We start from the raw sequence: 14,948 nt of genomic DNA, 5'->3' as shown, positions 1-14,948 counted from the left end.
TATCTTCTTGCTTAGTTGTGCAACGCGGCCTCCCACTTCTTTTTCTACTCTGGTTAGAGCCTGTTTGTGCTGTCCTCTGAAGGGAGTAGTACACACCGTTGTAGGAAATCTTCAATTTCTTAGCAATTTCTCGCATGGAATAGCCTTCATTTCTAATAACAAGAATAGACTGTCGAGTTTCAGATGAAAGTTCTCTTTTTCTGGCCATTTTGAGCGTTTAATTGACCCCACAAATGTGATGCTCCAGAAACTCAATCTGCTCACAGGAAGGTCAGTTTTGTAGCTTCTGTAACGAGCTAGACTGTTTTCAGATGTGTGAACATGATTGCACAAGGGTTTTCTAATCATCAATTAGCCTTCTGAGCCAATGAGCAAACACATTGTACCATTAGAACACTGGAGTGATAGTTGCTGGAAATGGGCCTCTATTCACCTTTGTAGATTTTGCACAAAAAACCAGGCATTTGCAGCTAGAATAGTCATTTACCACATTAGCAATGTATAGAGTGCATTTGTTTAAAGTTAGGACTAGTTTAAAGTTATCTTCATTGAAAAGTACAGTGCTTTTCCTTCAAAAATAAGGACATTTCAATGTGACCCCAAACTTTTGAACGGTAGTGTATATATATATATATATATATATATATATATATATATATATATATATATATATATATATATCCACATTCATAAACACACACACACACAGGGGGTGGACAAAAATATGGAAACACCATACGGAATGTGTGCCTTAAAATCGGTCTCTACATGTCTTATTGAAACATAATTTATAATCCCATATAACTTAAGTGAAGGTAATATGACACAGATGCTGCTGGGCGAAAGTCAATATCTGCCCAAGCAACGAAGTTTCATTGGTCAGGGGTTTGAGTCACTCAGCTGCTGTTCCCAAAACCACTCATAGTGGGCAAGAGGTGAAGTAAACACAAGTTTGATGTGAAAGTTCTAAGCCAAGCAGGGGTAAAAACGGCAGCTCAGTGCTAATGATTAAAATCCAATGCATTTCGTATGGGGTTTCCATATTTTTGTCCAATATATATATATATATATATATATATGTATACAGTGATACCTTGGGTTGCAAGTGCCTGAGCTTGTGAGCTTCTTGACTTGCAAGCAGGCTCTCTCTTGAATTTTTTGCTCTGATTTAACGAACCTGATTTCGCATTGCAGCATTGCTTTCAATGGGGCTACTGCTGTTGCCGGCAGCCCCATTGAATGTAATGGGCCGCCAGCAACCTCTGAAGTGATTTTCAGGGAAGGGCTTTAAATATAAATATAGCATGTGTAAAAAATAAAAAAATATGTATACTCACCTCTCCACCGCTGCCGGGGCTCAGCTGCATGTAGCCGCTTGTTCTCCCTGCACTCCTTTAAAGTTCGTTCATCATTGGTTACAGCGCTCAGCCAATCACAGGCAGGCATTGAATTCAATGAATGGCCGAGCCCTGTCTATGATTGGCTGAGCGCTGTGAGCAATCACAGGCAGCGCTCAGCTGTCATTCATTGAATGCTGAGCGCTGCCTGTAATTGGCTGAGTGCTCATCCAATCAGATACAGCTCTTTCAGAGGTGGGGACTTTAAATCCCTGCCTGATGAAAGAACTTCAGAGCAGTGCAGGGAGAACAAGCGGCTACATGCGGCTGAGCCCCGACACAAAGTTCTCAATTACAAGGACTGATTCTTTCCTCTGTGGGGGGGGGGGGGGGTTATCTTTTGCTTTCGTTCTTTCTACTGATAATAGGGTCATGTGACATGCTCCTGCATTGGTGGCCATTTGTAGGATGGCAACAAGACTTGGATGATGTGAGATTGGGGATTGCAGATATTTCAGGCCTGGGAGATTTTCTGGCTCAGCAGTTCCTGCAATTTAGGGAGAACTGCGATTAATACTTGTATTTCTTTTTCTTCCAGGAATTTGCAGACTCCTTATATCAGCTGGTAATACAAAAATTCCAGGAGCTTACAGAAAACTTCTTAGTATGTATGCGTCACAAAGCCCTAGCAGCCATCGTCATGACCCGTGGTAAGCTTCTTTTACGGAAGATCTTCTTTACTTTTGTGATTCATCATGGTGTAGTTTGCTGGATATAATGATCTTATTACCAACTCTCCAAGACAACTTGTCTAACATTAAGAGGGTTTCAACCAAGAAGCATCTTCTCAACAGAGTCAAGTGCATGAATGACATTGATTTTCCGTATTACAACTTGTAAATGCTTTACATACATAAGAACAATAATTGATAGGTGGCAAAGTGTAGTTGTAGGGTGACCTACTCATGGCTCAGGTAGGAGGTGAAGCATTTGATGCTTGGGCCGCATTGCAACTAATGACATTTTAGGCTGGGTTTACACCAGCCCTAAGGACTGTATATAGGTTTCCATTTTCTACTCTATTGTGGGAGCAGGGAGACATAAGCTCTGCCAGAACACATCTGTTCTATGAACCAAACAGTACAGAAATGGACCGCTTTGAGTATAATGGGGTCTGTCTGGATTCTGTCGTGATGTCCAGCATTTTCTCCAATGAAATAGGCAGGGTGTAATAGAGATACTGCAGTGGCAAGCCGTGGCAACTGTATGCCACCCTGCGATCCCGTTACAGACAGGACCGATCGGAAAACAAAAGGGCCTCTTGAACATCCCCCCCCCCCCCCCCAGCATGAGGAAACTCTTGCATGTGCTGCTAGGAATGGCCTCTGCAACTTCAGGGCTGTTGATGCTGCTGACTCTCGCCAAACACACAGGATGCAGCTCCAATAATCTCTGTATGGCCAAGAGATTCACATGACCTTAACGACACGAACGGAGCAGGAAAGTGGAATCCCCAACACAGGTGTTAGAAAAAGGTTAAGATTGGTATTTTATACATCAGACGTTGGGTTACTCCCAAAGTGATCCGTGAAATCCCAGAGTGAATCATGTGACCTGTTGAAGCGCTCAGGATCCAGCTGATGCAATCATGAACAGCCTGTGGAGGGAGGATCTCCTTCCATCCCCTCCATTCTCTCCTGCCCAGTACAGAGCAGCCGGATCACCCCATGAATGTTATCACACTGAGAACTGCCTCATACTTACCTAACAGGTAGATCCTTGTAGCTTCTGGATCCATTCCTATGCTGTACAACAGTCCGTCCAGGAGAAACTGCATAAGAGTTTCTGCACTGGGTGCTGCCACCTTGATGCTCCATTTACAATCCTGCTTTTGGATGGAACACAGCCAGCAGAATCTGAGTATGCTCCATGGGTCAAGCTCCAGTAATGATGAACTGTTAGAGAACGTGCTCAAAAGATGCTTTCGAAATTGATGAACAACCAAAGCATGGGCCCTAAATTCTGAGCATGCTCAAAATGTAAAAATAAATATACCTATAAACTGAAGTGTATTATCCAGGATGGGTTAGGCCTAAAATATATTGGCTCCTAGGAGAATCCAGCCCTACCTACAAATGATCCTTAGAACCCACATCCACAACCGCCATCTTAAACCTAACACTAACCCACACAAGAGACCATTCAGAAGCATTTTAAAAAGTCCCACAGCCCCTGAGAATACAGTTTTTCACCATGCAGGATGCTTTCACCTTCTATAGCTTATAAGGGATCTCTTCTCCCTTGTGCTGATAGACTCTGATGCTGAGGAGTGTGTGATTTCCCCACTTCCTCCCCATGTAGATTCTTCTCTGTACACTAATTCACAGTCTGTGTGATTCTACTCCTTCCTCTTCTTGTGTGTGCTGTCTTCTCTGTCTAAACTGTGATATCGTACATTTGTATGATCTGCCTTACCTGAAGACATGGATGTTTTTTTTCCTATGCACACTCTAATCTGCTGTGTAAAAACCCCTTGCCCATGCTGGTTTTCTATCTCTGGACTGCTGTGATTGGATGGTTGGTTAAAGCAGAGAAAGCAATCAGCAGCCAGAAGTAATGTGCTGTCAGACCTATATCAGAAGCAGAACAGCCAGCTACGAGAAGCAGTAGCGCAGACTCTACAGTAACAAAACCATTTTAATGAAGACTATTTAAAAAGTTTCTCAGTCCTACATTTAGGAAGCAAATGAGCAATAAAAAGAATTCAATGTAAAGGTGTTTACATACTTTAAAGTGTCCCTTCAGTCCCAGATGAAAAATTCTGTCCAGGAACCAAAGGGGGCATTATATTACCTGCCATTCGTTTTCTGCATTGTTGTTCTTCGAATTTGTTGGTTCCCAGAAGTCTATTTTCAGTCTTTCAAGATGGCTACCACAATCTTCTTACTATCTCATGCAAACTATTCGGCTACTGATTCACTACACCTGCTTTCTGATTGGCCAGTGCTACTCAGGTGATCATTGCTGGCCAGTCAGACAGCCTCATGAAGTGCCTTGGACCAATGATGAACACTGTGCATTGGGTAGTTAGAAAACTGCAACCACAATCTTATAAGACAGAAAAGGGGTGGACTCATAGGGCAATAGCGTAGAGCATGGATGACAGGTAGTATAATTCCTGCCCTCTTGTCCCTGGACAATATTTTGTCCCAGGAGCAGAGGATTGATTTAAAGGGGTTTTCCAACTCTTGAAAATTGATGACCCATCCATAGGATGGGCCATCAATAGATGAACAATGGGGGTCCATTCACCAACCAGCTGTTCACTGAGCCAGCTATATTACCCATTATGGAGCAGTAGGCAGATAGCTCCGTACATTGTACAATGGCATGGCATAGTATTGCAGGCACAGCTCCTATTGAGCTGAAAAAACCCTTAAACTAATGGAGTCCTTAAATAACCCCTTTATAACACTAGATTATAATGAACCCTGCTAGTAGTCTGGTATATATGTGTTGATACATAGTGTAAGCAGCAATGTACATAATGGTTATGGGCTGATATGAGTAGATGGATGGATGCTGGAGATATTACTTGGATGTAGTATAGATAGATAGAAGATAGATTTTCTTACTTTCAGAAAGAAATGGATGCACATTATTTTTTTTCTTTTATTTGGCTTCCATTTCTAAGTGTGATTTACCACCGCCATCAGAATACCCTGACAATATCAGAATTGAATTTTTCAGGGCAGGGGAAAATAATAAATGCCATCCATTCCCACTTAATGGTGATTTACAGTGTTTCTCCCTTTAACAACCATAAAATACTCCTCAATACAGCGAGTCGTGCGGCTGATACAGTGTAGCATAATAAATGTTTGGTGGGTAAAGTAAAAGTAATGAATATTGATTATGGGGATGATTGGTGATTTATAAGACGCTGCCTGGATTTATGAGGTCGGTAATATTATTGGAAGAGGAGTGTAATGAATGTCCGGTGGATGTCAGTGAATCTCAGCTCCTTTGTGTCACTGCTGTCTAAATACACGGAGGGAAGACTAACGTCTTTCATATGGGCTCAGTTGCTTAAAAGGACTTTGAGGGACGGACAGAGAGTGCTAAGGACCCATGTGCAAAGAATGTAGCTGCCCCCACTACTTCCAAATAGCAAATTTACGGATACAGGTGACGTTTCATCTGATTACAGTGCTCTGTTTTCAGTTTTCTTCTCTAGACTCAGAGCACTATGAAGACTTCTTCTCCAATGGCCTTCCCATTGTCACATAGTAATAATTTCCCATTATGCTCACCATCTATAATGACTATAGCTATAGTGCCCCCAACAGTGCATCAGCATAGCTAGTGTCCCCACAGTGTTACCTAACAGTGTAGTGTTGCCTATAGAGCCCCCACACAGTCTAGTGTCTCCCATAGTGCCCCCTACACAGTCTAGTGTCTCCCATAGTGCCCCCTACACAGTCTAGTGTCTCCCATAGTGCCCCCTACACAGTCTAGTGTCTCCCATAGTGCCCCCGCACAGTCTAGTGTCTCCCATAGTGCCCCCGCACAGTCTAGTGTCTCCTATAGTGCCCCCACACAGTCTAGTGTCTCCTATAGTGCCCCCACACAGTCTAGTGTCTCCCATAGTGCCCCCACACAGTCTAGTGTCTCCCATAGTGCCCCCACTGGTCTAGTGTCTCCCATAGTGCCCCCATACAGTCGTGTCTCCCATAGAGCCCCACACAGTCTAGTGTCTCCCATAGTGCCCCACACAGTCTAGTGTCTTCCATAGTGCCCCGCCCACATAGTCTAGTGTCTCCTATAGAGCCCCACACAGTCTAGTGTCTCCCATAGTGCCCCCATACAGTCTAGTGTCTCCCATAGAGCCCCCACACAGTCTAGTGTCTCCCATAGTGCCCCACACAGTCTAGTGTCTCCCATAGTTCCCTTACACAGTCTAGTGTCTCCTGTAGTTGCCCTACACAGTCTAGTGTCTCCCATAGTGCCCCAACACAGTCTAGTGTCTCCCATAGTGCCCCAACACAGTCTAGTGTCTCCCATAGTTCCCCAACACAGTCTAGTGTCTCCCATAGTGCCCCCACACAGTCTAGTGTCTCCCATAGTGCCCCCACACAGTCTAATGTCTCCAATAATGCCCCCACACAGTCTACTGTCTCCCATAGTGCCCCCACATAGTGTAGAGTCTCCCATAATGCCCCTACACAGTCTAGTGTCTCCCATAATGCCCCCACACAGTCTAGTGTCTCCCATAGTGCCCCCACACAGTCTAGCATCCCACACCGTGCCCACACACAGTCTAGCATCACCCAAAGTGTCCCCATACAGTCCAATATCTTCCACAGTGTCCCCACACAGTCTTGCGTCCCCTACAGTGCACCCCCACAGTCTAGTGCGCATTGATTTCAATGGAAGCTGCACCTGTAATTACTAGAGCTGGACATGACATAGGGGTCCAAGCAATCTGCTTCCACTCCGCACTCTGTGTGTTTTGCTGGTGACAGCGGGTGCCGGAATAGTTGATTGGTTGCGGTCCTCAGCCAATCAACTACCTGAGCATAGGTCATCTATAAAAATTACCTGGAAAACCCCTTTAACATGTCATTTTTACCACACAGCGAATGCCACAGAAATGAAACTTAAAAAAACATGAGGTTTCTTTTTTTCCTTTAGCGCCATTTTTTTTCCATGTTTTTCAATGTGTTATATAAAACTTTGAAAGGTACCATTAAGACGTACAACTTATCCTGCAAAAAAAAACAAGCCCTCCTACGACTATATTGAGGGAAAATAAGGTTACGGTGGGGATAAATACGCATAAATGGAAAAATGAAAACTCTCTGGTCTTGCAAGGATAAAAAATACAGGGTGGGCCACGGAAAAGTCACCCAGCACCGCACTCTTATGAAAATTGTCTAAAAGAACATCTGCCTTCGTTGCCCGTAGTAACCCATCACAGCGCAGCTTACATTTCTCATACTACTGAGGTAAGATGAAAGCTCGGTGGTAAATCAGCGCATTAACGGCTCCTTCACAGGGCCGTATTTGCCTGCGCAATACCCAGAGAATAGGACCCAATGATTTCAATGGGTTTGTTCTAATTACCTTTTTTTTGCGCACACATCATGCTGTACTTTTATGCGCATTTGTGCATTGAAAGTCTCCATAGAAGTCAATGTGGGGTGCACGACCGTGTGCAATGCGCAACGGAACGCACAATACACTGCATAACTCCACGAGAAAAAGAACACGCCTGGAACTCATTAGGCTAAACAGCCATTTAAAGTGGTCGTGTCCTATGCGCAAAAAACATGCCCTGCGAGCGGTAAAATATGCTGATACTCTCATAAAAAAGCTTTTTTTAGGGCTCCCACCTATTTGCGAGGGCAATAGTGCGTTTTTAAAATCGCTGCAATATCACAGTTGCCAACTTGCGATTTTTTTGCGATTGCGCTGCGATTTTCCCCCCACTAAACTCGCATCGCAAAGCTCTATGTTTTGTGGCTGCCCTGCGTTTTTTTATCGCAGCGTTTTTGACACTGACTGCTGTGCCCTTTCCCTCCTCCTTGCCAGAGACAAATATCGCAGTATCGCATCGCAACGCAGTCGCGCATGCGATTGTGCAATGTGCGATGCGTTTTTTACAGCACCCATTGACTTGCATGGGCGAGGGAAAAATCGGACATCACACTAATATAGGGAAGTCGCAATCGATAAAAATTCGCACCAGCGCTGCGAAAAAAAAAATCGCAAGTGTGCATAGCCACATTACAACTCATTTGTTTCAAACTAGAAAGTTTTAGCGCTCTATCGCAGCGCTAAAAAAACGCAAATCGCTAACGCAAGTGGGTGGGAGCCCTTATAGCACAAATACGTTGCACTGAGTTGCTCCGAAGTCGCTCGTTCAAATGAGAAATCGGCAGTTCTCAAAAGACCTTAGGTGGTTTCACGCGGACGGATCGGCGCACATATTTACTTAGGCAAAACGTGCGCACGCAATATGCAGAGAATAAGACCCATTGATGTCAATGGGTTTGTTCACATTTCCATATTTCGGCGAGCGCATTTTGATCACGCAAAAAAGATAGAACATTCTCTTTTTTCTGCGTATTTGCGCACCAAAGGTCCCCGTAGAAGTCAATGGTGCGCAAATGAGCGCAATAAACAAGAAGATGCACAAACGACTGCGTAATTCCGTTGGAAAGATAAAACATCCGGAACTCGTTAGACAAATTACTATTTCAATTGGTGCGTATTTGTGGCCTCTGTGCAAAAAAACCCCGTGCCTTGTGGGCAGAAAAAGTACAGTAGACTACGCCGATGCGCACGCAAAAAAAACACGTTCATAGCGCAATTGCACTTACACTCATGAGAAGCCAGCCTTAGGCTGATGAGGCCAGAGGAAACTGCTCCCTAGGAGCTCCTGGAAGAGGAGACCTGGCACTTAAGTGTGAACTTCCTGCCGGCGGTCTCACCGCGTCCGCTGCCACTAGGGGGCTTGTAAGGTTACAGGATTGGAAGTGGCACATTATCTCGGCATGGGGAAGGTTTGACATCTATCTTCCGCGCGGCAGGAGGTGCTGCAAACAAAAGCTGCTTAACCCCTTCATGACCAAGGTCTTCAATGCTAAATTTCCACATCAAAATTTCATATTTCCAAAACAATACATTCTAAGGCCGGATTCGCATGGGCATGTGCGCATTCGCATCACGTATTTGCGCATTGGGCTTTGCATTTTTGTGTACACCTGTGCTTTTTGTAATGGTAGGTTTTGTGCTCACAAATCCTGCGCATTTGCGCACGCAAAGAAATCAAGCAGGGTCTCAGCCATTGAAATGGCTAATTAGTGTAATTAGGTTCACATGTTTTTTTGTCCTGTGCGAATGGGGCGCATTTTTTGTGCAACGAAACACACGATTGGGAACGAATTTATTGAAATCAATGAGTTCTATTGACAGCGTATTGCACGTGCGTGCGCAAATACGGTCGTGTGAGCCCGGCCTAAGGGTTAATATTTTTTTATTTGATGCCTATTTTTTTTTGTTTCTGTGATATAGATTGGTTTTTTTCATGTACCAGGAGATATACAGAAAAATGGGCAGAAATAATATGAAATTAAAATTTTCTTCCATTTTTTTCCATTTCCGTGTAATATACTTGAAAAAAATATATTTATGGGAAAAAAAAATTCAAGCTCCTTGTATGACAATACCAAATATGCGTAATCTGATCAACCCATCATCACTGCAATATCGGGGAAGAACGGTTCATGTATTTATTTCTTGGCATCTTTGTCACGGTGGTTGCAGCGCTGCCTCAGATGGCGGCTCATGGAGCAGGTGGGATTGCAAGAAGGTTCTAGGTGCGAGCGATTTGGAAATATTGTATGTTCCACGTGACGCCAGTGCCTTTGAGTACGTTGTTAAAATGAAACAAAGAGACAAGTCCAATAGAGCTTTAGTAAAACCAAAGGCACACAGTTTACTTGTTCTTGTGGACTGAATATAACTTTCACAGTTGGCAGTGTAACAGGTAGCCAAATACATCAACAACTTCCAACCAAATGCAATGCCATAACATACATGGTTACCTCTGCTAACTGGAATTGAGTGGGGCTGTAATTGGAGGGTTATTTGTGGAGGAATGGCAGAAGTAGGACAGGCTCTACTGTGGGCAAGCTGGCTTCTGACTTTACAGGGACCAGATAGACTCACAGTTGTGAAGGCTGCTTTCCTCCGAGCTTGCACAGGGTCTGCCCTTTGTCAGGTTTCTTCTGGCAGGGTTGAAAAAGACTCCGCTACCGCTATGGGCTCTGTCGGATCCCTGGTCTTGGTTCCTGCGCCTCTCTAGCCCTGGTTGGCTCCTTTCCATCTCCGCTCCTCTTCTCGCTACCCGCTCTTCCCTCTCTCTTCTCTCCTCTCCTAACTCACTTCCTCTACCACACCCTAGTGCTTTCCAGGCTTCACTGGACTCCTCCCTTGTCACCTGGTCAGTTCCCTCCAATCACCTAAATCCGCTCACAAGAAGAGATTGGACAATCAGAAAATTAGCTGAAGTCAGCCAATCAGAGAGGCACTTTTGCTAGACAGATACACTTTACCTAAATTAAAGGGAAACACAGGGTTTTCCCCTAGAAGGCCGCCTCCTATGTCCCCCGAAGGGCTCATAGTAAGGACCCGAGGACCTATTAACTCTTTGCCTACCATGTATGACACTCTGGGTCACTACAAATTTAATGATATATGTGATTAGAATATTAGAGCAAAGCGCTAATTTATTGAGGAAAACTGTACAATACAAAGACGGCTCCTGATGTAACACCTATAGCTTGGTTACAAGATGTAATATGGGCAGGCATGGAGGCTCTAGTATCCTGTTGGACCACCTCTAGTCTGGATACAAGATGTGATACGGGCAGGCATGGAGGCTCTTGTACCCTGTTGGGCCATGTCTAGCCTGGAAACAGGATGTGAGCCAGGTGGGCATGGAGGCTCAAGTATCCTGTTGGGCCACGTCTAGCCTGGATACAGAATGTGATATGGCCGGGCATGGAGGCTCTAGTACACTTTTGTACTGCCCTTTAGCTTGGATACAAGATGTGATACGAGCAGGCATGGAGGCTCTGGTACCCTGTTCGGCCACCTATAGTTTGGATATAAGATGTGATATGGGCAGACATGAAGGCTCTAGCACCCTTTTGTACCACATCTAGCTTAGATGGTAGATGTGATACGAGAGGGCCTGGAGACTCTAGTACCCTGTTGTACCGCCTCTAGCTTGGATACAAGATGTGATATGGGCATGCATAGAAGCTCCAGTACTCTGTTGGGCCATCTCTAGCTTGGATACAAGATGTAATATGAGCGGGCATTAATGCTCTAGTGCCCTGTTGTACTGCCTCTAGCATGAATACAAGATGTGATGTGAGCGGATATGAAGATTCTAACACAGTGTTTGGAACCGCCTATAGTTTGGATACAATATGTGATACGGGTGGGCATGGAGGCTCTAGTATCCTGTTGTACTGCCTGTAATTTGAATGCCAGATGTGATACAGGCATGCATAGAAACTCGAGTACCCTGCTGGGCCACCTCTAGCTTGGATACATAAGGAGATACAGTCGGTCATAGAGGTATACAGGTTCTGTATGTTATCCTGCTCACATTTGCTGAAAATGAGCCTCTAAAGGCTACACACTCATAAGCAGTCAAAACTGAAGTCACAGTGGGTCCTATAAATGCTCAATTGGCGATAAATCTGCTGACTTGGCAGGCCAAGGAAGTGTGGTAATATAGCAGAGGCATTCCTATGACCTCCTTCTGTGTGCTACCAAGCATCATCCTGCTGAGAAATGCCTGTTGGAATCCGCCATGAGAGGAACACATGTGGCTGCAGGATGTCCTGAACATATCGCTGAGCTGTCATTGTCCCTTGTACCACTACTAGGGGTGACCGACTGTTGTATGTGATGGCCCCCCAGATCATCACACCAGCAGTGGGGGCAGTGTGCTGCTTTACAAGGCAGGGAAGAAGTGCTCACCACGTGGTCTCCAGACTCGAACACGACCGTTATCATCTCCCAAACAGAACCTGGATTTGTCACTAAAGACTATATGGTGCCAATTCATAATAGTCCAGGTTTCTCTTCCACAACACCACTGCGAATGAAAGTGACAGTGTTGGGGCGTGAGTGGCAGTGCATGTAATGAGTGCCATGACACCAAATTTCTTTCTGCTGAGCACCTTGAAATAGTCTGGGCAGAGGCAGGGGTCCGTAATGAAGGTGCCGCCTGTCCCTGAATGGTGGACAACACAACTGTTGGATCTGCTTGTGGTTGTCGGCGGATCAAACAATCCTCTCTACCATTTGTGCTTGTCCTCATGTAACCATTGCTATCGACATCTTGTATCAGTTTGCCTAGATGGCAGGCAATTAGTTGAAATGACTATCCTGGTTCTCTCGTTCCAATGATGTGCCTCTCTCAAAGTCTATTAACTGGGCAAAATGTCTTCGAGTGCGTCGTAGAGTCGTCTAGCAGTCATCTGTCTGTCAACAAGAGGTTCACTACAAAAAAATATCCTCCGAGGGACTTTTTATAGGGCAACAGGGAACGAACTTTTACAGCCTCCACGCAGGGTCTAATGAGACCACAACTCTAATCTTTTAGAAGGACTTTTCAGAAGGATTGGGAGAGAACGCTCTTGCCAGTCTAAAGGAGACCTAAGTCTGAGGGTTCTTGCACACTTGTGTTTTTTTTGCGCATTTTTTTTTTTACACGAATGCCGATGCGACTTTCTAATGTTAAAAATGCATTGCACCCCTGGATGCGAGGGGTTCTCGCAGGGAAACAGCCTCGCATCACAGCAGGCTGAAGGAATCTCCTGCCGCAGTAGGAGATAGAGATCCGGCCCCATTGGAATCAATGGGAGAAGATTGCACTCCTCTACCACAGCTGTGGCAGGGGATTCCTTCATCCCCGAGAGGAGTCCCCTCATCCCTGAACACTGTGACAGCAGTGGCAGAGGAGCCATTTATCCTTCATCTAGCAAGTTCTCTTACCAAAAATGGACGTTGTTCATATTTTCTGACCCAACGTTCTAGTTCCTCCCAGAGATGTTCAATAGGTTCAGGTCGGGACCCTGTGCAGCTGGTCCAATCGTGGAACTTCCATATCCTCCAACCAGGGTAAACCAGTGTTGGATGTGTGACAAGGTCTGTTGCCTTGTTGGAAGAATGGCCGACCATTCCCAGAGTATAGCCACATTGTCAGCAGCACAGTATTATTTAGAATGTCAGGGTCCACCTCCATGTTCATGGTTCTTGTCACTACAACCAACGTACCGAGACCATGCCACGTAAAACATCCCCAGACCATAATGAAACCTCCACTGTACTCAACTATTAGCACAACACACTCAGGCAGAAGACGTTCCCCATCATCATCCATACCCAGGTACCTCCATCTGACGTGAAGATGGAGTAGCGCGATTCATCATTCCATAGAATGTTCTTCCATTGCTCAACTATCCACTGACGGCGCTCCTTGCACCATTGTATCCGGGTGATGCATTGCAATTCGTGATGTTTAGTGTGGAGCGGAGACATAACCTGTATATCCAATAGCATGCACAAACTGTGGCTGACACCTCCCAGGGTCTGCATCATATGTTGCATGGCTTATTGTCATGCTAATAAGACACGATCCAGTCTACTGATAGCGAGGTCCACATACTTTGCTAGGATAGTGTAATCTGCCCACATCTTCTAGAGAGACTTATCTGTATCATCTACTTTACAGAGAAAACATGTATTATTCCATGCCGCATGTTTCATCCTAAACCCATCCCAATTTATTCAAGTGCCTGGAACTACTTAGAACGTTCCTTTTAGTTATTTACCACTAATTGTCTCTCCTTTGTTAGAAATATTAATAGGCTTTCAGTGCATTACAGCTCATCACAATTAGCCTCTTATTAGGAATGCATTTACTGGGCTGCAGAATTACAAGAAACAATAGAGGATGCCAGTAGGCCACTTACTACACGCATCGCCTTGCCAAAATCCCTCTCTGGTGGAAGCATCGCATTATCATTGCGAACAAGAAGAGGCAGACATTTAAACACTATTTTCCTATCTGCAGTTGATCGATCTTGACAGTTTAAATGCGTCCATCCAGTCTTTATCACCTTGCCTTCTTTTCAAAGTGTGGCATTGAAATGCCCGCTGTAATCATCGCTGGGTGGGGGAGGCATCCCCGCAGATATTTTCCTCTGCTTTGCATGAGATTATTTTGGCGGTTTCTTTGTGGAGCTGACAATCACGCTGGTATAAAAAGCACATGGCTAGTATTGGCGTACCGTGTATGGAAGAGGGGGCACGGAGGTACACGGCGGACGGGAGGCGTCAATCAAGGCTGCATGCTGAAGGGGAAAGAATACAGGTCTTGGCCAACGGTTGACTACAGGGGCGTCTCTGTCAACCTAAGATCTACTGTCATAGTAACATAGGAAGGACGAAAAAAGACACATCAATACAATTCAGCCTATTACCCCCAATGTTGATCCAGAGGAAGGCAAAAAAACCCTCCAATGAGGTTGAAGCCTGAACGGCAAAGGACGTGGCGCATATACACCAAGGCCGCAAAGCCATAGGGCCTGGGGAGACATTCCCCCTTCCCTCCCCCTCACCTACTCTCTCCTCCCCTCTGGCCATTTGCAATGGGAGAGGGTGGAGCTAAGCTCCGACCCCCTTCCCGCTCCTTGTCCGTAGCCAGCAATGGGAGGTGGTGGAGCTTAGCTCCGCCCCGTCTCGTCCCCTCCCATTGCAAACAGCAGCAAGAGGCGGAGAAGAGAAGGGGGAGGGAGTTTAGCAGTCACGCTGCTAAACTCCCTCCCACCTCCCTTCTCCGGGAGCTATCGTAGGCTCCCATAGGAATCTATGCTGCTGCCGCTTCCGGCGTTAAAGTACACTCTGTGCACTGATGCATTGTAAGCCAATGCATCAGAGGGGTAGCATATATTGGCCGGGATGTGAAAACCCGCCCGATATGCGCCCGTGCGAATAAGCCCTCAGGTAGAGAGTTCCACA

At 45.3% G+C, this 14,948-nt stretch overlaps 1 protein-coding gene across 1 annotated transcript in view; it reads left to right on the top strand.

The window, feature by feature from the left end:
- The window catches only part of ADARB2 (adenosine deaminase RNA specific B2 (inactive)), a 519,628-nt gene that overhangs the window by 401,797 nt on the left and 102,883 nt on the right, over positions 1-14,948 (top strand). The window contains exon 5 of the mRNA XM_066584485.1: positions 1,936-2,047. Within this exon, the coding sequence (XP_066440582.1) occupies positions 1,936-2,047 (112 nt within the window). The remainder of the gene's footprint in view (positions 1-1,935; positions 2,048-14,948) is intronic.

This window comes from Eleutherodactylus coqui, chromosome 12 (genome assembly GCF_035609145.1).
Source record: "Eleutherodactylus coqui strain aEleCoq1 chromosome 12, aEleCoq1.hap1, whole genome shotgun sequence".
Taxonomy (NCBI): domain Eukaryota; kingdom Metazoa; phylum Chordata; class Amphibia; order Anura; family Eleutherodactylidae; genus Eleutherodactylus; species Eleutherodactylus coqui.
This window is presented reverse-complemented; position numbering and strand designations above follow the sequence as displayed.